Here is a 21987-nt window from a genome sequence, read left to right as displayed (position 1 = left end):
AGGTGAACTGGAACTGGGGATGGATGGAGGAGAAGGAGGAGGGGGAGGAGGAAAGGAGACAGAGAAGGAAAAGGAAGAGGGGGAGGAGGAAAGGAGACAGAAGGAGAAGAAGGAAGAGGGGGAGGAGGAAAGGAGACAGAGAAGGAGAAGAAGGAAGAGGTGGAGGAGGAAAAGAGACAGAAGAGAAGGAGAAGGAGAAGGGGGAGGAGGAGGAGAAGGAGAAGAAGGAGAAGGAGAAGGAGAAAGACGATGACAAGAACAGGGATGAGGAGGAGAAGAAGGAAAAGTAGGGTGAGGATGAGGACGAGGAGGAGTAGGAGGGTGAGAAGGAGAAGTAGGAGAAGAAGAAGGAGGAGGAGGAGGAGAAGGAGGATGAAGAAGACATTCCAACCACTCCAGCTGTGGTGCCCACAGCCTCACCTGCACACCCTCACAGGCTGCCTCAGCTGCCTGCAGCCAGGCATACACCAGTTAAGGGCTCTAGCAGGTAATTAAGGTAATTAATTAGTCTGGAGAGAGGGCAGGCAGCAGGCCAGCCCCCAGCCCCTCCGGCATCTCATGCTGCCAAGCACAACAAACGCATCCAGAGGTTTTCCTGCAAAAGCTGGCAGGGGTGGCTCAGCAGGAGATGGCTCTGGAGGTCTCTATATGGGGGTGAAGATCTGGCCTGGGGCAGGAGGGGGACACACCTCAAGAGAAAAAGCAGTGGGAAGCCGAGAGGGGGACTGGGAGGGGGAGAGGGAGGGGATTGTATTTTGGGAGAGGTTGGAGAATCCCAGCAGGGAGCTGGCTGGAAGCTCAACTGCAAGGCTGAAGAACCACCTGGTGTTTAATGGAAGCAGAGGGGAGAGTACAAACCCAGAGGGATGGGGTGATGCCCGGGCAGGGGTGGGGCAGGGGGAGGGTCCCCCCACCCAGGGTCACCATCCCCATCCTGCAGCAGAAGGGGCCTGGCATTATGGATGGGGCCATGGCCCCATGGCCAGGAACTGTCCCAGAGTCCCAGAAAGGGTGGCATTTGTTCCCAGAGGAGCTGGCATTTGGTCCCAGAGGAGCTGGCACTTGGTCCCAGACGGAGTGGCAGTCGGTCCCAGAGGGAGTGGCAAATGCTCCAAGGGGGAGGGTGGCATTTGTCCCCACTTTTTGCATCTTCCTACAGGAACACCACCACCAAGGTTGTCTCCTGGGGGACGTCAGAGCAGAGGCAGCATCCCAAGCTCCAGGGTGAAGGCATCTAGTGAGGGATCTTCTGTGGTGCTAGGTGGACTCCCACCGACCTGGGCAGAGGGGACAGGTGTCACCACATGGGACAGGACCCCACACACACACACTGGCATCTCTGTTCCCTAAGGCCTCTCAGCCCACTCCCCACTCACAGTGCGCCCCGAAGAGCATCCTCATGACCTTGAGGCAATTGTCCAGCAGCGCCTTGGGGCGCACAGCCTTCCTCCGGCTCTCCGCGCCCGCGCTGTGCACCACCTTCACCAGCTCGGCCACCACCTCCTCCACGTCTGTCTGCAGGGGGAAGGTCACCCAGGGGTCACCCAGGTGTCACCAAAGGGTCACTGAGGTGTCACCAACGTGCCCAGGGTGCAAAAAAACCTCTGCGTTTGTTGCATTGGCCGGGAATCGAACCCGGGCCTCCCGCGTGGCAGGCGAGAATTCTACCACTGAACCACCAATGCCAGATGTGCATCAGCCCCACAGCCCTGCCCCACACACCCACACCACCAGTGCACATGGGCAGACACACACACACACACACACACTCTCACCTAAACACCCTTCCTTCCACACACACCACCCCAACACATCCACACACACCACCCCCTCCTCACACGCGTGCTCACCAACACCCCTCACACCCTCACCACACCACACACCCCATCACACACACACACTACACCCACTGGGCACCCCTCACACTCACCCTCATCATCACACTACAGCTCACCCTCACCACCCCACACAGCCTCATGGCCTCTCTCACACACCCCCGGGATGCTCACACACACCAAAACACCTCCTCCCACTGTCCCCACACTGCCACCAAGCCACAGGTGCTCCCCCACACCAAAACAGCTCCTCCAAGTTTCCCCACAATACCACCAAGACAAGGATGCTCCCTGGCACCAAGCCAGCTCCTCTCCAGTGGTCCCTCCAAAGCCAGCAAGATAGGGATGCTCCTCCACACCAAACCAGCTCCTCCCAGTGTCCCCACAATGCCACACCAAGCTAGGGACACTCAGTGCCAAGCTGCTGCTGCTGCCAAAGGGACTGTGGTTGCCAGAGGATCACCTCTAGGTGCCCCTCCACGGGGGCCTTGGCATGCCCCTCCCAGGTGCAAAAGTGCAGGTGTTGCATTGGCCGGGAATCGAACCCGGGCCTCCCGCGTGGCAGGCGAGAATTCTACCACTGAACCACCAATGCCAGATGTGCACCAGCCCCACAGCCCTGCCCCACACACCCACACCACCAGTGCACATGGGCAGACACACACACACACACTCTCACCTAAACACCCTTCCTTCCACACACACCACCCCAACACATCCACACACACCACCCCCTCTCCACACGCGTGCTCACCAACACCCCTCACACCCTCACCACACCACACACCCCATCACACACACACACAACACCCACTGGGCACCCCTCACACTCACCCTCATCATCACACTACAGCTCACCCTCACCACCCCACACAGCCTCATGGCCTCTCTCACACACACCCGGGATGCTCACACACACCAAAACACCTCCTCCCACTGTCCCCACTCCACCAGCCACAGGTGCCCCACACCAAACAGCTCCCAGTTCCCCAATACCCAAGACAGGATGCTCCCTGGCACCAAGCCAGCTCCTCTCCAGTGGTCCCTCCAAAGCCAGCAAGATAGGGATGCTCCTCCACACCAAACCAGCTCCTCCCAATGTCCCCACAATGTCACACCAAGCTAGGGACACTCAGTGCCAAGCTGCTGCTGCTGCCAAAGGGACTGTGGTTGCCAGAGGATCACCTCTAGGTGCCCCTCCAAGGGGCCTTGGCATGCCCCTCCCAGGTGCAAAAGTGCAGGTGTTGCATTGGCCGGGAATCGAACCCGGGCCTCCCGCGTGGCAGGCGAGAATTCTACCACTGAACCACCAATGCCAGATGTGCACCAGCCCCACAGCCCTGCCCCACACACCCACACCACCAGTGCACATGGGCAGACACACACACTCTCACCTAAACACCCTTCCTTCCACACACACCACCCCAACACATCCACACACACCACCCCCTCCTCACACGCGTGCTCACCAACACCCCTCACACCCTCACCACACCACACACCCCATCACACACACACACAACACCCACTGGGCACCCCTCACACTCACCCTCATCATCACACTACAGCTCACCCTCACCCCACACAGCCTCATGGCCCTCTCTCACACACACCTGGGATGCTCACACACACCAAAACACCTCCTCCCACTGTCCCCACACTGCCACCAAGCCACGGGTGCTCCCCCACACCAAAACAGCTCCTCCAAGTTTCCCCACAATACCACCAAGACAAGGATGCTCCCTGGCACCAAGCCAGCTCCTCTCCAGTGGTCCCTCCAAAGCCAGCAAGATAGGGATGCTCCTCCACACCAAACCAGCTCCTCCCAGTGTCCCCACAATGCCACACCAAGCTAGGGACACTCAGTGCTAAGCTGGTGCTGCCAAAGGGACTGTGGTTGCCAGGGGATCACCTCTGGTGCCCCTCCAGGGAGACCTTGGTGTTCCCCTCCCAGGACCCCCGGGTGCAAAAGTGCAGGTGTTGCATTGGCCGGGAATCGAACCCGGGCCTCCCGCGTGGCAGGCGAGAATTCTACCACTGAACCACCAATGCCAGATGTGCACCAGCCCCACAGCCCTGCCCCACACACCCACACCACCAGTGCACACGGGCAGACACACACACACACACTCTCACCTAAACACCCTTCCTTCCACCCCAACACATCCACACACACCACCCCCTTTTCACACGCGTGCTCACCAACACCCCTCACACCCTCACCACACCACACACCCCATCACACACACACACAACACCCACTGGGCACCCCTCACACTCACCCTCATCATCACACAACAGCTCACCCTCACCACCCCACACAGCCTCATGGCCCTCTCTCACACACCCCCGGGATGCTCACACACACCAAAACACCTCCTCCCACTGTCCCCACACTGCCACCAAGCCACGGGTGCTCTCTGGCACCAAGCCAGCTCCTCTCCAGTGGTCCCTCCAAAACCAGCAAGCTAGGGATGCTCCTCCACACCAAACCAGCTCCTCCCAATGTCCCCACAATGTCACACCAAGCTAGGGACACTCAGTGCCAAGCTGCTGCTGCTGCCAAAGGGACTGTGGTTGCCAGAGGATCACCTCTAGGTGCCCTCCAGGGGCCTTGGCTGCCCCTCCCAGGTGCAAAAGTGCAGGTGTTGCATTGGCCGGGAATCGAACCCGGGCCTCCCGCGTGGCAGGCGAGAATTCTACCACTGAACCACCAATGCCAGATGTGCACCAGCCCCACAGCCCTGCCCCACACACCCACACCACCAGTGCACATGGGCAGACACACACACACACACACACTCTCACCTAAACACCCTTCCTTCCACACACACCACCCCAACACATCCACACAAACACACCACCCCCTCCCCACACGCGTGCTCACCAACACCCCTCACACCCTCACCACACCACACACCCCATCACACACACACACTACACCCACTGGGCACCCCTCACACTCACCCTCATCATCACACTACAGCTCACCCTCACCCCACACAGCCCCATGGCCCTCTCTCACACACACCTGGGATGCTCACACACACCAAAACACCTCCTCCCACTGTCCCCACACTACCACCAAGCCACAGGTGCTCCCCCACACCAAAACAGCTCCTCCAAGTTTCCCCACAATACCACCAAGACAAGGATGCTCCCTAGCACCAAGCCAGCTCCTCTCCAGTGGTCCCTCCAAAGCCAGCAAGATAGCAATGCTGCCCCACACCAAACCAGCTCCTCCCAATGTCCCCACAATGTCACACCAAGCTAGGGACACTCAGTGCCAAGCTGCTGCTGCTGCCAAAAGGACTGTGGTTGCCAGGGGATCCCCTCTGGTGCCCCTCCCAGGTGCAAAAGTGCAGGTGTTGCATTGGCCGGGAATCGAACCCGGGCCTCCCGCGTGGCAGGCGAGAATTCTACCACTGAACCACCAATGCCAGATGTGCACCAGCCTCACGGCCCTGCCCCACACACCCACACCACTAGTGCACATGGGCAGACACACACACACACACACACACACACACACACACACACTCTCACCTAAACACCCTTCCTTCCACACACACCACCCCAACACATCCACACACACCACCCCCTCCTCACACGCGTGCTCACCAACACCCCTCACACCCTCACCACACCACACACCCCATCACACATACACAACACACAACACCCACTGGGCACCCCTCACACTCACCCTCATCATCACACAACAGCTCACCCTCACCCCACACAGCCTCATGGCCCTCTCTCACACACACCTGGGATGCTCACACACACCAAAACACCTCCTCCCACTGTCCCCACACTACCACCAAGCCACAGGTGCTCCCCCACACCAAAACAGCTCCTCCAAGTTTCCCCACAATGCCACCAAGGCAAGGATGCTCCCTGGCACCAAGCCAGCTCCTCTCCAGTGGTCCCTCCAAAGCCAGCAAGATAGCAATGCTCCCCCCACACCAAACCAGCTCCTCCCAATGTCCCCACAATGTCACACCAAGCTAGGGACACTCAGTGCCAAGCTGCTGCTGCTGCCAAAGGGACTGTGGTTGCCAGGGGATCCCCTCTGGTGCCCCTCCCAGGTGCAAAAGTGCAGGTGTTGCATTGGCCGGGAATCGAACCCGGGCCTCCCGCGTGGCAGGCGAGAATTCTACCACTGAACCACCAATGCCAGATGTGCAGCCCTCTCCACAGCTGCGCCACACACTCCACCAAACACCCATGAGCACATCCAGACACTGACACTCACAGCTGGCAACTTCTCTACACCACAGACCCCACCGGGCACCTCTTCCGCCTGCTCCCCTACCACCTCCACCAACAGCCCTTGCCACCAGCCCCACACTTAACTCCCCACAACAACAACAACAAACAACAAACCTCACTCCCTCCTCACAACCCACACACCACAACACCAAGCTCCTTGCCCTCCACTCTCATCACCCACCTGCCACGAGACAACAACACCCACCGCACAAAACACGATGCCCTTGGCATGCAAAAACACCTCACAGCCCTCACCTCCCCCACTGCCCTGGGACAGGCTCCTGCACTGCCTCCAAGCAGGGATCCTCATTGACACTCAGAGACCCAGAGGGATTTACTGACACCAAGCCCAGCAGCCACGGACACCAAGCCAGGCACAGCCAACTAAGCTCTGAGCCTCTGGAGCCCTCAGGGCCACCAAGTCAAGTTGTCAGGCAGCTCCATGCCACATCCCCTCAGATGTCACCACCTCCGTTGTGCCCAGCCAGCAATGCCAGCCCACAGTGGAAGGCAGGAGACGTGCAGGTGCCATGGGGTGCCCCAAGGGAGAACCTCTGGGCAAGCCCCTTGGCAAACCTAAGGCCTGAGGACCCCTGGTTGCAAAAGTGCAGGTGTTGCATTGGCCGGGAATCGAACCCGGGCCTCCCGCGTGGCAGGCGAGAATTCTACCACTGAACCACCAATGCCAGATGTGCACCAGCCCCACAGCCCTGCCCCACACACCCACACCACCAGTGCACATGGGCAGACACACACACACTCTCATCTAAACACCCTTCCTTGCACATCAACATATCCACACAAACACACCACCCCCTCCTCACACGCGTGCTCACTAACACCCCTCACACCCTCACCACACCACACACCCCATCACACACACACACACACAACACCCACTGGGCACCCCTCACACTCACCCTCATCATCACACAACAACTCACCCTCACCCCACACAGCCTCATGGCCCTCTCTCACACACCCCCGGGATGCTCACACACACCAAAACACCTCCTCCCACTGTCCCCACACTGCCACCAAGCCACAGGTGCTCCCTGGCACTCCTCCAAGTGTCCTCACAGTTCCACCAAGCAAGGGATGCTGCCTGAAACCAAACCAACTCCTCCAATTGTCCCCAGAATGCCACCAAGCCACGGATGCTCCCTGCCACCAAAACAGCTCCTCCCACTGCCCCCCCCACAGTGCCACCAAGCCACAGATGCTTCCTGACACCAAACCAGCTCCTCCCAGTGTCCCCCAATGCCACCAAGCCAGGGACACTCCTTTTCACCAAGCCAGCTCCCCAGGTGTGCCCCACAGCCCTGGGTGCCAACCTCTGCCCTCTGGCAGCTTCCCACACCAGCCCCACACGCGGGGAGGGCCACGCATGCCCACGGGTGTGTGTCCCCCAGCATCTGTGGGTCTGCCACACAGACACCTGACTGAGGCATCCAAGTGCCCAGGCAGCAGCTGGGAAGGGCCCTGCCAAGCTGGGGTGGCGGGGAGGGGGTCTCCAGGGTGTGCCCACCTGCTGGTACTTGCTGTACTCCTCACCCAGGGCATCAAAGAGCCAGGCCAGCTCCTGGGTGTACCTCCAGGACGGATGCTTCTCTGGCAGCACCTCGCGGATGCGCAGCACAGCCTGGGAGCTGATGTGGAACCAGAGGTACCGCAGGGCCAGCTCCGACACCGTCCCATTGCGCTGGGGGGAGAGGGTGCCCCAGGTGAGACCCACACAGCCCCATGGGTGCCCAGGGTGTCCCTGTCCCATTGCACTGAGGGGGAGAGGGTGTCCCAGGTCAGACCCACACAGCCTCATGGGTCCCCAGGGTGTCCCTGTCCCATTGCACTGAAGGGAAGAGGGTGCCCCAGGTGAGACCCACACAGCACCATGGGTCCCCAGGGTGTCCCTGTCCCATTGCACTGTGGGTAAGAGGGTACTCCAGGTGAGACCCACACAGCCCCATGGGTCCCCAGGGTGAGAGGGTGCCCCACGTGAGACCCACACAGCCCCATGGGTTCCCAGAGTGTCCCTGTCCCATTGCACTGTGGGTAGGAGGGTACCCCAGGTGAGACCCACACAGCCCCATGGGTCCCCAGGGTGACCATGTGCCCCAGGTGAGACCCACACAGCCCCACGGGCCCCCATGGTGTCCCTGCCACGGGGACATCCCCTGGTGCCACCTTACCAGGCGGGTGATGTTGGCTGGCCTCAGCACCTCTTCGTACTGGACCTGCACCGTGTAGTCGATGGGGAAGTAGTGTTTCTGAAAGGTGGAGAGAAGCCTCCTGGAAGCGTTTCTGGGCAGCCAAAGTGACAGGCACAGCCCTGCCAGCCTCGGCTGTGACACACCCCCTCCCCCCTTGCCAGCTGAGAAGCCCTTTGGGACACGCTCAGCCTCCTCCCCACCAGCCGAAGCAGCGCTGGGCACCACTAGGTGGTGGCACACCCTCGGCTCCTGCTCAACGGCAATAACGCAGCAGGTGCTGCCTTCTCCATCATCTTCCCCTACCCAGCAAGCCGGCCCCCGGCGGGGTTGTCCCCGCGGTGTCCCCGGGCAGGGTGGGTTACCAGGTACCGCAGGCGCATCTCGTACTGCAGCTTGTCCTGCAGCAGGCGGCTCAGCTCGCACTCGCCCGGCGCCGCAGCCTCCAGCCCCAGCACGGCCACCACACCTGGGTGGGCAAAACCCAGAGCTGTCACTCCCCACACACATACACACCCTGGGCTGTCCTCCCCCGCCGAGGCCATCCCCCTCCCCGCCGCCCCCCGTTGTCCCCAAGCTGTACTCACACAGGACGGCCGCGTAGCCTGGCTGCATGGTGATGGTGGCCATGGGTGGGCGACTACATGGCCAGGGCTGGGCTCTCCGGGGGCCTCCTGGGCAGCGGGGGGCGTGCGGGGGGGGACGAGGAGGGACAGGCACAGGTCCCGGGTGCTGGGCTGCTCTTCGGTAGCCCCAGGTGGTTGTCCCCTGCCATGGATGGGGAGTTAGTCCCCTTTCCCGGTGGTCCCCACTGGCTTCTCCTCTCCAGCTGGCTGCGGGGAGGCAGCAGGTCCCGGGGCCATCACAGGGATGTTCTCCAAGGGGGGTGCGCGACCCCCTCCCCGCACTGCAAGAGGGGATCTGGGGGTGTTGGGGGGGAGGGGAAGAGAGCCCCGGCTGCAGCCCCTTCCTCCCCCCAAGCACCCAACAGGAGGGCACCGGCTCCAAGCCTGGGGGCTGCAGGGAAGGGACAGCCACCGGCGGCCCTGGATGGCCTCAGAGGGCTGCAGGTGGCCGTGCAGTGGCAGCCTATGTCCAGGGCTTCCCCCAAGAGCCACCCGCGGGGATTTCCAGGGTGGGGAGGGCCCAACCCAGTCCAGCCCAGCCCAGTCCAGCCCAGCCCAGCCCCATGCTCCCAGCGATGAGTTTGTCCAGCCTCAGCAAGAGCCACACCAAGGAGCGCCAGGGCACAGGGATGGCGAAGTGGACAGGCCACCCCATGCTGGGTCCCCACACAGAAGGATGTCCCCACAGCCTTGTGAAGGGGTCTGTGCCATGTCCCCACGCTGTCACACCGGGAGCAGGAGCCCACAGCGTGTCCCTTGTGCCACATCCTTCACGGCACGTCCCCAGGCGGCCGGGGTCGGAGGGGTTGTGTCCCCACCCGGTGTGTCCCATGCCATGCCCCATCACAAAAGGGATCCCTCCTGTGCTCCTGTATCGTTTCCCCACGCACCGGGGGCCATGCTGTGTCCCCAGGCCGTGTCCCACGGGAAGACAATTGTGCCGTGTCCCTGCTCCACACCCCCACGCAAAAGGGGGCCCAGGCTGTGTCCCCCGTGCCGTGTCCCAAGGGAAGGCAGCCGTGCCATGTCTCCATGTCCCACGTTATGTAGCCACCCCAGGTCCCCACGCAAAGTGACCACCACGCCGTGTCCCCACGGCATCTCCCAGGGGAAGGCAGCTGTGCCATGTCCCCACGCGGTGTCCCATGCCGTGTCCCCACGCGAAAGGACCCGCGTGTCGTGGTCCCAGGCCGTGTCCCCACGCCGGGCCGTGTCCCCAGGCCAAGTCCCCACGCCGCGCCACTCCGCAGCCCCTCGCCCCGGACCCACCTGGCTCGGTGCGCGGCGGCGGGTGCGGGACGCGGTCTCCCCGCAGGCGGCAGCGGCGGCGGCGGCGGCGGCGGCGGCGGCGGCGGCGGGGTCCGGGCCCGCACTGCCCTGGAGGCGGGCGGGGGGAGGTGGCAGCGGCGGCGGGGAGCGGGCGGGGCGGCCGCCGGGGGCCGGGCGGGGAGCGGAGACCGAACGACCGCCCCGCACCGCCCGGCACCGAGCAGGAGCTCGGCCGGTCCTGCCCTGCCGCCGGGGAGCGCGGCTGCACCAGCCGGAGGAACCGGGGTGCGCAGATAGCGCGGGAGGGGGGACACGGGGTGACACGGATAGCAGGGGTGGGGGGGACACGGGGCGAACAGATAACATGGGTGGGGGCTCATCTCAGCTGGGTGGCACCAGGGTGCGAGGCTGGTCCAAAAGAGTGTCCCCAAGCTAACCCAGATGGGTGTCCCCAGGGTGCTCAGCTCACCCAGATGGGTGTCCCCAGGGTGCTCAGCTAACCCAAATGGGTGTCCCCGGGGTGCTCACCTGCCCTGGCTGGGTGACTTCAAGGGTGCTTGGCTAGCCCGGATGTGTGTCCCCAGGGTGCTCAGCTAACCCATATTGGTGCCCACACAATACACAGCCAGTCCCCACGGGTGTCCCCACGGTGCCCTGTTAACCCAGCTAGGATGTTCTCCTAGGTCCCTCTCCCTGCTCCTTGAGGTGTTTGGCCACCCCACTTGGGTGCTTGGATGCCCCAACTGGGTGCCCCTGCGGTGCCTAACTATGCCACAAGCCCTCCTGCTGCTCAAGGTGCTGCAGGGTGCCCATGCAACCCAGCTGGATGCCCACACGCTCCCCAGCTAACCACCTTGCACACCCTGGGGTGTTCTCCTCCACCAGCAGGTGTCCCAGGATGGCTTTAGGCACCCACAGGTGCATCTGGGGGTACTCGAAGTGGATGTCAAACCAGCCCTGTGCAAGGGGCACGCTGGGGTGGGGGGGCACTGCCCAGCCGGATCCGCGTCCAAGGGGCTGGCGGATTCCCGGCTGGCTGAAGACCAGCAGGACGTTGCCACCTTGCCTTCTCAGCATCCTTCAGGGCTCCACCGCGGGCAGGAGCAGGGGCCTGGGGACCATGGGACACAGATCCTCTCCCGCAAGCAGCCCCCTGGGGCAGAGGCAGGGGCTGCCGGGTGCGCAAGGGGTCGGCGGGAGCAGGCAGGCGGCAGAGCGGGGTCAACGCTCCCAGGGAAAGGCGTGGGAAGGGAATGTGCTCCTGCTCCGAGGAGACAGCGCTGGGATTCCCCTGGCACCGAGTCAGGGCCGACGGCCTCGCTCCTGCCAAGCTTCCCGCCAGGCCTCACCAGGCTGCGCCCGGGCACAGCCCTCGCCTCCCTCCCTGCCTCCACTCGCTCCAAGCCAGGGCAGAAGCCGACCCAGCTCCCAGCTCCTCGCTTCGGGCTCCGTGGGGATTTCGCCCGCGGCTGCTGTAGGCGTTGGGAGGAAGCCATTTAAGAGCCTTCCCTACCCACGTAGGCATCAAGTAGGCGAGGAAGAGGAGGGAGGGATTGGCACGGAGGGAGGTTTGCCCTCCTTGGCTGGAAACCACCCATTGGTGCCAGCCCGAGGGAAACGGCCCCCAGCACATGGCACCCAGCCTGGCAGCAGCCAGGCACCCTGCTGGGGCTTAGGAGAGCTCCTGCCTGGGGAGTGGGAGTGCCCCCCAAGCAAAGGGGATCTGGGGGTTCAGCCAGTGCCCAGAGCAGCCCTTGGCAGGGGATTTGTGCCAGCCCAGGCACCTGCTCCTGTCTGCAAGCAGTTGGGGAAGACCCTGACCCCCCCCTTCCCAATGCAATTTCACCCGTGGGAATACCAGCTTCTGCAGGAGCTCTCCTGTCAGTGCTCCTTGAGCCAGAGAGGGCACCACCCCCTAGAGGGAGAACAAGGGGATGGAGAATGCCAAGAGCAGGGCCGGGGCACCCTACAGCTATGACAAGCCAGAGGCTAGAACCCAGCAAGCTCAGCTGATGCTCTTATCCCTCCCTTGCCACAGCTGGCACCAGGAAGAGAGCTCAAAGCCCTCCAGAAGCTGGGTGAGTGCCACGTGGGAGCCAAAGGGTGCAGCCCTGGGTGGCTGAGTGCCATATGGGAGCCAAAGGGTGCAGCCCTGGGTGGCTGAGTGCCATATGGGAGCCAAAGGGTACAGCCCTGGGAGGCTGAGTGGCATATGGGAGCCAAAGGGTGCAGCCCTGGGTGGCTGAGTGCCATATGGGAGCCAAAGGGTGCAGCCCTGGGTGGCTGAGTGCCATATGGGAGCCAAAGGGTGCCAGCCTTGTGTTAGACCCCAGCCCACGCAGGCCTGCAGCAACAACAAGAGAGGGGAGAGGACAGGAGGCTCCTGGATGGCACCAGGGCCACCTGAGAGCTGGGAAGGGAGCAGCCAAGCCCCTTTCCAGGCTGTCACACCCCAGCCATGGGCAGGAGTCAGGCGGGGAGCAAGGCTGAGTGGAGGAAAGCCCAGGAAGCTGGGTGGGTGAGCTTCTGTTGCCAGCCAGGAGAAATCTGCCCTGAGCCTTCCCAGCAGTCAGCTGCTCCTCCTCTGCAGGAGCCTTGAGCCACAGCCATGCCCTGGCAGGGCTAGAGGAACAGTAGTTGGGGTAAAGTCCCCTCCCACCCCCCCTTCCTCCATGTCTGCCCCCCGGGGCAGAGTGGCACTGGGGAGCAGCAGCTGCTGGGCTTGGAGCCAGCTGCAGGCTGAGCTGAGGGTGGGGGAAGAGAGGGGCTCACAGAGCCACAGCTTGGCTCCAGCCTTGGGGCAGGCTGTGGGGTTGAGGGTGGGCATGTTTCTGTCCCCTTGCTGTGCTCCTGCCAGCTCAGGAGGAGCAGCTGCTGGGAAGGAGAGGAGGCCAGAGTCGGGTGAGTTAAAAACCAGGCTTTTATTTCTTGCTGTGCTGCTCACAACTCCGAGCCTGGAGACGCTGCTCTTGCCAAAGTTATTATGAAACAAATCAAGTCCCAGACTCAGGCTCTTCCCCACCCCCAAGAGAGTCAACATTGTACAAAACTCTATTTACAGGGAAAACAGTCAGAAATGAAGAGTCCAAAAAAAGCCTCCACAACGCAGGAGAAAACCTTCAGGATAAGTGTGACAGGCCCTGCACACAGCCAGGCTCCCCACCAGCTGCTCCCAGGGCCAGTAGATGCCCAGAGCTTCTTGCCACTGATTAGCAAGAGGAGCCTGGTGGAGCCTGAGTCACATTCACAGCTCCTTCCTTCACCAGAAAGCTGGGAAATGGCAAAACCCACTGGATCCTACAGAGGCTCGACTGAAATCCACCCAACAAGGCAGCTCCTTGGGGCTGCTCCATCCTAAAGAGGGGCTGAGGAGATGGGGTTGAGAGGCACAGCCTGAGCACTTCACTCTGGGGCTGGAAGCCAGAACATGTCAGGAAGCCAGAACATCTCAGGAGCCTTCACCTGAGCAGTGAGATGTGTGTTGGGAAAGACCTAACATCTGGATACTGCGTTTACTGGAGTCACCTTACTCTGAAACATCAAACCAAGCGGAGCAAACCAACATCTGGAAAAACGAGGGGGGCAAAACCAAGGGAAAAAAAAAAGCAGCAGAGAAGGGGAGATTCCCCCTCCTCCTCCCTCCTGGATGTGCCTGAAGAACATCCCCCCAGGAGCTCTGCTCCTGCCACTCAGAAAGCGTAGCGAGTGCGGATGTCCTCCAGCTTCTTGGACACCTCAGGTGGGGTCCGGTCCAGCTCTTCGGCCACATTCTTCTGTTTGTTGGGCTCCATGGAGTTGAACTGCTCACACAGGTCCCCATCTATCACATTCTGCAAGGGTAAAGGGGGAGAGAAAGCATTGAAATCAGCACCACAGAGAGGCACTGAACCCTGCCTAAACAGGGGAAAAAAGAAAACCCACAAAAACAAATGGACACAAACAAGTTTGTTCCCAGGAGCTTCTTAATCCCCTCCTGGAAACAGGACCACGCTTGGTGACCTCATCTGCTGAATAGTTAGCAGCCAAATGACTGACCAGGTCTTGATTAATGAAGGGAGAAACCCCAAAAAGCCTGGGTGCAGCTGAACAAAAAAAAATAAATCACCCCAGGGACAGGAAGAAGGACCTGCCTTCAGCCCAAGCACTGCTGGAGAGGCTGCAGAAGCACATCTGCAGCCAGATGGGAGACATCTCCGTGCTGCAGATCAGCCTCAGGCTCAGAGAGATCACCCTCTGTGTTTGGACAGCTTTAGCTTGAGTTTTTCTGGTAGTGGCTACTACATTGTTACTCTCCCCCAGTAATCTGGACCCTTCTGTGACAGCATTTAGCAGTTAACAGCTTCCAAGGTGGTTCCTCAAGAGCAGGACCAAGAGGCTGCTACCAGGATTTCAATTTCCAACAGCAGCAAAGAAAACAAAATACATCCCCCCAGGCAACACCCCGTTTGGCCCTGTCATGCAGAGTGCTGCTTCCCTGATGGCACCACAGAATGGCAGGGGTTGGAAGGGACCTCTGGAGGTCACCAAGTCCCAACCCCCCTGCCAAAGCAGCATCATCTAAGGCAGGTCACACAGGAACACAGCCAGGTGGGTTTTGAAAGTCTCCAAAGGAGACTCCACAACCTCTCAGGGCAGCCTGCTCCAGAGGGCTCCAGCACCCTCACACCAAAGAAGTTTCTCCTCATGTTGAGGTGGAACTTCCAGAGTTCCAGCTTGTACCCATTATTCCTTGTCCTATCACTGGGCACCACCCAAAGGAGCCTGGCACCTTCATCTTGACCCCCACCCCTCAGATATAGACAGACATTGATCAGTTCCCCTCTCAGCCTTCTCCTCTCCAGACTAAACACCCCCAGGGCTCTCAGTCTCTCTCCATAGCAGAGCTGTTCCAGTCCCTTCATCATCCTCATAGCCTCTCTTGGACTCTCTCCAGCAGTTCCCTGTCTCTCTGGAACTGGGCAGCCCAAAACTGGACACAGTATTCCAGGTGTGGTCTCAGCAGGGAAGAATAGAGAGGGAGGAGAACCTCCCCAGCCCTGCTGGCCACCCCAGGAGACCACTGGCTCTCTTGGCCACAAGGGCACATTGCTGTCCCATGGGGAACTGTCTGTCCACCAGGACTCCAAGATCCTCCTCCATGGAGCTGCTTTCCAGCAGGACTATCCCTAGACTGTACTGGTGCCCGCTGTTATTCCAAGAAAATGCAGATGCTGTGGCAAGGAGAGAAGCACAGCAGCAGTACCCCAGGTCTGAAGCCTCAAGAGCAACCCTCAGAAGGCTCACTACACAGGTGAGGAGCCCCAAACACAAGCTGTTAAGTGCTGCTCTCCTCAGGGAGTGCTGCTCCTGCCTGTCACTAACACCAACCCTCCTGAGGGAACAGCAACCATGTCCTGCTTCTGGCAGGCTAGGGCAAGGCTCTGCAGCTGGTGCTGGTTCCTGGTGGACAGCAAGTTCTCCATGGGTCAGCAATGTGCCCTTGTGGCCAAGAGGGCCAATGGAATCTTGGGGGGCATTAGGAGGAGTGTATCCAGCAGATTGAGGGAGGTTCTCCTTCCCCTCTGCCCCTGTTGAGACCTCACCTGGAATACTGCATCCAGTTCTGGGCTCCCCAGTTCAGCAGGGACAGGGATCTGCTGGAGAGAGTCCAACAGAGAGCTACTAGGAAGATTAAGGGACTGGAGCATGTGCTCTGTGAGGAGAGGCTGAGAGCTCTGGGGCTTTTTAGTCTGGAGAAGATTGAGAAGGGATTTAATAAATGTTTCTACATATCTGAGGGCTGGGGGTCAAGAGGGAGGGGATAGGCTCTGTTCAGTTGCACCCTGTGATAGGACAAGGGGCAGTGGATATCAACTCCAGCACAGGAGGTTCCACCTCAACATGAGGAGGAACTTCTTCACTGTGAAAGTCACAGAGCACTGTGACTGCCCAGAGAGGTTGTGGAGTCTCCTTCACTGGAGACTTTCAGGACCTATCTGGATGTGTTCCTGGGTGACCTGTGGTGGATTTTATGGTCCTGCTCTGTCAGGGGGGGCTGGATTTGATGATCTTTGAAGGTGCCTTCCAACCCCTAACCATCCTGTGATCCTGTGGTGCTGCCCACTCAGACCTACCTTCACTGGGAAGTAGTAGGAGCGGAAGCTGAGGTGATCTCTCCCACAGAGAGGAGGGTGCTCAGACCTCAAGTGCATTTCCACATGCTGGAAGAAGTCATGGTCCTGGAGGGGTGGAATGAAGAACAGTTTGCCACATGCCAATGTCACTGGCAACGAGAGACATCCATCAGAGAGGTGTGCCTGGAACGCTGCTGGCCCTAGGTTCTGCTGCAGCAGCCAAGGTCATGGTCACCCTGGCAGCACCCACAGCAGCTGGCAGGGCTACCCTGCTCAGGATCAGGAAAAGGAGCATCCAGCAGCTGGGCAGCGTGAACATCTTGGCACCCACCTCTCCAGGAGGCTCCAGTAAGTGGAGAGGAGAATACCACCTTCAGCACTTGAAACGTCAGTGCCTCAGCAACAGACCACAGGCTGCAAAAAGCAGGCCAAAGGATCCCTCCTCAGACACTCAAGCACCCAAGAGCTCCTCTAGAGCATGAGGAGATTTAGAATTCTGGCTTCAGTGTTGAGCCCCTCACTCCAAGAAGGACACTGAGGGGCTGGACAGCAGGTCCAGAGAAAGGCAACCAGGCTGGGGAAGGGTCTGGAGAACAGGGCTGGGGAAGAGCAGCTGAGGGACCTGGGGGTGTTTAGTGTGGAGAAAAGGAGCCTGAGGGGGAGACCTCATTGCTCTCTACAGCTCCCTGGAAGGAGGTTAGAGCCAGGTGGGGTTGGTCTCTTCTCCCTAGAACAAGTGACAGGACAAGAGGAAACGGCCTTAAATTATGCCAGGGGAGGTTTAGGTTGGACATGAGGAACAACTTCTTCCCCCAATGGTTTGTCAAGGCCTGGCCCAGGCTGCCCAGGGCAGTGGTGGGGTCCCCATCCCTGGAGGGTTTGAAAAGCCCTAGAGAGGTGGTGCTGAGGGCCACGGCTTAGCACCAGACTGGCAGTGCTGGGTTAAGGTTGGACTGGATGATCTTAAAGGCCTCTTCCAACCAAAACGATTCTGTGACTGCAGAACAGTGCAACAAGAAAACCACTTCCAGAACCACTGCAGGAGTTGAGAAGCTCCTCCTCTCCCCAGTGTGCACTGTCCCACAGCCACAGGCTTCCCTGCAGAGCCCCAGAGTAACCCTCAAGGGACCTAGCAGGTTCCTGTAGTGCCTGGGGAAGAGCACCCAGAGAAGCAGTGACCATGCAGCATAGCAACAGAGCTTGCTCACCTCGTGGGAAGTGAAGGGGACCAGGATTCCTATGCCCCCTGACAAGGTGGTGTAGACAAGAGATTCAGAGCCTCCTGGGATGAGTGTGGTCTTCTGCAAGGACAGCACAGTCTCTCCCACGTGGTAATTCATGATCACTTCAGCCTGCAAGTCAAGCACAGAAGCCTGTGTTTGCTCTGGGCCTTTTTCTTTATCAGCTAAAAGGCTTGAGAGAGAGGAGAGCAGAATGAATGTGGCCACCTGCTAGTTCTGCAATGCCCTTCTGAAGGAGAAGGGCCTTCCACCTGTGACCAGATGGCACCACTCAGCATGCTGGAGCTGGGCACAGGGATATGAGTGATGAGGGAAAGCAAACAAGCCTGCTGCTGCAATCAGACAGCACCAAATGGGCCTCAGCTGCCATTTCAGACTCAGAATTGGCTCCTGGGGACCGTGAAAAAGAATCACCCACACCATGGTGTGTTGGCAGTTCTGCTCCTGCACACCCATCTGGCCACCACTGCAGAGGACTTCACAGAACAGCAGCACAACAACCACAGAATGCAATGGTTTGGTTGGCAGGAACCCTCAAACCCCTGCCCAACCCCCCTGCAGGCAGCAGGGACATCTCCAACCAGATCAGGCTGCACAGGACCACATCAAATTTGACCTTCAGTGTCTCCCAAGGAGAGGGCCTCAATCACATCTCAATAATCTCTTGTTTGCCATGAAGCATTACCTTCTGTGAGGCTCCATTAAGCAGCCCCCTGTCCCAGAGAGCTTTGTTGCCTGTGGGATCCTCATCTACCTCATCATTGGTGTTGGGAGGCAATCTGACCTGTGTTTGAAGAAGAAGAAAGGGTCAGTGAGGTGTAGAGAAGCAGCACATGACCTCTGGAGAATCCCTCTGGTCTCTGAAAGGTCACTTTGGTGGACTCCACAAGAACCACTTTATGCTTAAAGCAAAATCATCCATTTGCTCCTCCAATGAAGCCTTTAGAATTCAACATGACTGTCAAGATTGATGGCCCAGGACTCAAGAACGTGGGCAGGACCTCCTGACCAGGCTCTGCCTGGCTTGGCACTCACAGATCACCCTGGGAGGTATGGCCAAAATGGCTCAAAGGTGGTTCCCAGTCAGGAAAGAGTTCGATGTGTGTGGGGCAGGAAAAGCCAAGAGGACTGATTTTTGTGGGTCAGGTCAAATCCTGCCAGCATGGTGTCCGACACTGACTGAACTCTGCAATCCAAAGCACCCCACAGCACGCTTCAGAGAGAGATCAAAGGCCTGGCAGAAAGAGCAGTTCTGCTTTCCTCCTCCTCTGCTGACACCCAGCCAAGCAGGGAAGTGTCAGCACTGACAAAGCCAATTTGGAGAGGAAGAAGGAGAGAAAAAGCTCAATGCCAGGGAAGGAAAACTAAAGAGCGATAACCCTGACACCAAGCTCTCTCCTGGGGGCCCTCTGCACAGTCACAAGCTTCATCCCAAGGCTTTATTCACAACAAAGCTCCAGGAGCAATTTCAACACAAATTGGAAACTTCAATTAGCACAAAACACCCTCTCCCCCCTCAGCCCTCTCCCCCCATCCTCCTCTGATGACAACCACTCACCCCCTTAAAAAAAACAAGTGAATGCTACAGGGCGTTGCCTCCAGAACCTCATTCTTTTTAGACACATCATGGATGTTTGAAAGAGGAGAAAAAAATATCAGAGGATCATAGAATTGCTAGGGGTGGAAGGGACCTAAAGGATCAGCAAGTTCCAAACCCCCTGCCATGGGCAGGGACACCTCACACCACAGCAGGTTGCTCACAGCCACCTCCAGCCTGGCTGCAAAAACCTCCAGGCATGAGGCTTCCACCACCTCCCTGGGCAACCTCTGCCAGGCTCTCACCACCCTCCTGGGCAAGAATTTCTTCCTAACATCCAATCTCAATCTCCCACTTCTACTTTTGCTCCATCCCCCCCAGTCCTATCACTCCCTGACACCCTCCAAAGTCCCTCCCCAGCTTTCTTGGAGCCCCCTTCAGGTCCTGCAAGGCCACCAGAAGGTCCCCTGGGAGCCTTCTCCTCTCCAGCCTGCACAACCCCAACTCTCTCAGGCTGTCCTCAGAGCAGAGCAGCTCCAGCCCTCTGCTCCTCCTCCTGGCCCTTCTCTGGACACCTTCCAGCCCCTCCAGAGCCTTCCTGGAACAGAGGCTCCAGAACTGGACCCAGAGCTCCAGGTGTGGTCTGAGCAGAGTGGAGCAGAGGGGCAGAATCCCCTCCCTGGCCCTGCTGGCCACACTTCTGCTGCTGCAGCCCAGGCTCTGCTTGGCTCTCTGGGCTGCAAGTGCTGACTGCTGGCTCCTGCTGAGCTTCTCCTCCCCCAGCACCCCCAAGGCCTTTCCTTCAGGGCTGCTCTCCAGCCAGTCCCTGCCCAGCCTATAGCAGTGCTTGGGATTGCCCTGCCCCAGCTGCAGGACCTTGCCCTTGGCCTTGGTGAACCTCAGGAGGTTGTCATGGCCCCAGCTCTGCAGCCTGTGCAGGTCCCTCTGGCTGGATCCCTTCCCTCCAGCCTGTGCAGGTCCCTCTGGCTGGATCCCTTCCCTCCAGCCTGTGCAGGTCCCTCTGGCTGGATCCCTTCCCTCCAGCCTGTGCAGGTCCCTCTGGCTGGATCCCTTCCCTCCAGCCTGTGCAGGTCCCTCTGGATGGATCCCTTCCCTCCAGCCTGTGCAGGTCCCTCTGGCTGGATCCCTTCCCTCCAGCCTGTGCAGGTCCCTCTGGCTGGATCCCTCCCCTCCAGCCTGTGCAGGTCCCTCTGGCTGGATCCCTTCCCTCCAGCCTGTGCAGGTCCCTCTGGCTGGATCCCTTCCCTCCAGCCTGTGCAGGTCCCTCTGGCTGGATCCCTCCCCTCCAGCCTGTGCAGGTCCCTCTGGCTGGATCCCTCCCCTCCAGCCTGTGCAGGTCCCTCTGGCTGGATCCCTCCCCTCCAGCCTGTGCAGGTCCCTCTGGATGGATCCCTCCCCTCCAGCCTGTGCAGGTCCCTCTGGATGGATCCCTCCCCTCCAGCCTGTGCAGGTCCCTCTGGATGGATCCCTCCCCTCCAGCCTCTGCAGGTCCCTCTGGATGGATCCCTCCCCTCCAGCCTCTGCAGGTCCCTCTGGATGGATCCCTCCCCTCCAGCCTCTGCAGGTCCCTCTGGATGGATCCCTCCCCTCCAGCCTCTGCAGGTCCCTCTGGATGGATCCCTCCCCTCCAGCCTCTGCAGGTCCCTCTGGATGGATCCCTTCCCTCCAGCCTCTGCAGGTCCCTCTGGATGGATCCCTTCCCTCCAGCCTGTGCAGGTCCCTCTGGATGGATCCCTTCCCTCCAGCCTGTGCAGACCCCTCTGGATGGATCCCTTCCCTCCAGCCTGTGCAGGCCCCTCTGGCTGGATCCCTTCCCTCCAGCCTGTGCAGGTCCCTCTGGATGGATCCCTTCCCTCCAGCCTGTGCAGGTCCCTCCAGAGGGATCCTTTCCCTCCAGCCTCTCTAGGTCCCTCTGGATGGATCCCTTCCCTCCATCCTCTCCAGGTCCCTCTGGATGGATCCCTCCCCTCCAGCCTGTGCAGGTCCCTCTGGATGGATCCCTCCCCTCCAGCCTGTGCAGGTCCCTCTGGATGGATCCCTTCCCTCCAGCCTGTGCAGACCCCTCTGGATGGATCCCTTCCCTCCAGCCTGTGCAGACCCCTCTGGATGGATCCCTTCCCTCCAGCCTGTGCAGACCCCTCTGGATGGATCCCTTCCCTCCAGCCTGTGCAGGATCCCCTCCTGGAGTGGATCCCTTCCCTCCAGCCTGTGCAGGTCCCTCCGGAGGGATCCTTTCCCTCCAGCCTCTCTAGGTCCCTCTGGAGGGATCCCTTCCCTCCATCCTCTCCAGGTCCCTCTGGATGGATCCCTTCCCTCCAGCCTCTCTGGGTCCCTCCGGATGGATCCCTTCCCTCCAGCCTCTCGGGATGGAACCTTTCCCTCCAGCCTGTCAGCAGCACCTCACAGCTGACCCCGTGGCATCGCCAGCAAGCCCGCCGAGGGCGCGCCTCAATGCCACCGGTTCCCTGTCACCAGGAGGATGGCTGTGGGGTGCCACTCACCACGCAGATGTTGCCAAACTTGTCTGCTCCAGCCACGGTGTCGTAGTCCAGCAGCGTGGCGGTGGTGACCCAGCGGGGGTAGGTGTCATCAGCAAAGATGATCAGCTGGTTCTCGTTCCTCTTGTAGCGCACCCAGATGAAGCTCTCCTGCACGTCCGAAACGATCACCCTGTGCCCGATGGTTTGGATCCCACAGATGTAGTTGGCAATGTGCTGGCCAGAGAGAGAGGAAAGGGCAAAACCTGAGTGCTCCTGATGAGCGACTCTGCCCTGTTACAACTCTGTGACCCCCAACTCCTCCCCAAAGGGCAAAACCTGAGCGCTCCTGATGAGCAACTCTGCCCTGTTACAACTCTGTTCCC

The 21987-nt window shown here is 60.0% G+C and overlaps 2 protein-coding genes and 8 non-coding genes across 10 annotated transcripts in view; all 10 read right to left on the bottom strand.

The window, feature by feature from the left end:
- Positions 1–644: 644 nt before the first annotated feature.
- Positions 645–8932, bottom strand: IL34 (interleukin 34). Its single transcript, XM_054389662.1, has 6 exons — positions 8905–8932; positions 8683–8786; positions 8300–8377; positions 7639–7812; positions 1377–1515; positions 645–667 (listed from the first exon to the last, which is right to left on the bottom strand). The coding sequence occupies exons 1-6, from the start codon at positions 8930–8932 to the stop codon at positions 645–647; spliced, it is 546 nt and encodes a 181-aa protein (XP_054245637.1).
- On the bottom strand, positions 1615–1685 carry TRNAG-GCC (transfer RNA glycine (anticodon GCC)). Its single transcript has one exon. It is a non-coding gene; the product is annotated as a tRNA-Gly (tRNA).
- TRNAG-GCC (transfer RNA glycine (anticodon GCC)) lies at positions 2360–2430 on the bottom strand. The gene has a single exon. It is a non-coding gene; the product is annotated as a tRNA-Gly (tRNA).
- On the bottom strand, positions 3081–3151 carry TRNAG-GCC (transfer RNA glycine (anticodon GCC)). The gene has a single exon. It is a non-coding gene; the product is annotated as a tRNA-Gly (tRNA).
- TRNAG-GCC (transfer RNA glycine (anticodon GCC)) lies at positions 3817–3887 on the bottom strand. The gene has a single exon. It is a non-coding gene; the product is annotated as a tRNA-Gly (tRNA).
- TRNAG-GCC (transfer RNA glycine (anticodon GCC)) lies at positions 4485–4555 on the bottom strand. Its single transcript has one exon. It is a non-coding gene; the product is annotated as a tRNA-Gly (tRNA).
- On the bottom strand, positions 5205–5275 carry TRNAG-GCC (transfer RNA glycine (anticodon GCC)). The gene has a single exon. It is a non-coding gene; the product is annotated as a tRNA-Gly (tRNA).
- Positions 5945–6015, bottom strand: TRNAG-GCC (transfer RNA glycine (anticodon GCC)). Its single transcript has one exon. It is a non-coding gene; the product is annotated as a tRNA-Gly (tRNA).
- Positions 6726–6796, bottom strand: TRNAG-GCC (transfer RNA glycine (anticodon GCC)). The gene has a single exon. It is a non-coding gene; the product is annotated as a tRNA-Gly (tRNA).
- A 4199-nt stretch (positions 8933–13131) lies between the features above and the next one.
- SF3B3 (splicing factor 3b subunit 3) overlaps positions 13132–21987 on the bottom strand; it is a 48272-nt gene continuing 39416 nt past the window's right edge. The window contains exons 22-26 of the mRNA XM_054389877.1: positions 21626–21838; positions 18252–18350; positions 17534–17677; positions 16326–16430; positions 13132–14042 (exon numbers count right to left, since the gene is read on the bottom strand). Of these exons, the coding sequence (XP_054245852.1) occupies positions 13902–14042; positions 16326–16430; positions 17534–17677; positions 18252–18350; positions 21626–21838 (702 nt within the window). The 3' untranslated portion in view covers positions 13132–13901. The remainder of the gene's footprint in view (positions 14043–16325; positions 16431–17533; positions 17678–18251; positions 18351–21625; positions 21839–21987) is intronic.

This window comes from Indicator indicator, chromosome 19, assembly GCF_027791375.1.
Source record: "Indicator indicator isolate 239-I01 chromosome 19, UM_Iind_1.1, whole genome shotgun sequence".
NCBI lineage: Eukaryota > Metazoa > Chordata > Aves > Piciformes > Indicatoridae > Indicator > Indicator indicator.
The sequence above is the reverse complement of the archived record's forward strand: the minus strand, read 5'-3'. Positions and strand labels throughout refer to the sequence as shown.

What these genes read in the sequence shown, in the direction of transcription:
- IL34 (XM_054389662.1), bottom strand. Translation starts at nt 8,932, where the DNA reads ATGCAGCCAGGCTACGCGGCCGTCCTGT. An exon ending in AGGCTACGCGGCCGTCCTGT is followed by an intron (nt 8,787 to 8,904) that starts GTGAGTACAGCT and finishes TTGCCCACCCAG; the next exon opens with GTGTGGTGGCCGTGCTGGGG. An exon ending in GATGCTCTTCGGGGCGCACT is followed by an intron (nt 668 to 1,376) that starts GTGAGTGGGGAG and finishes CTCCTGCCCCAG; the next exon opens with GCCAGATCTTCACCCCCATA.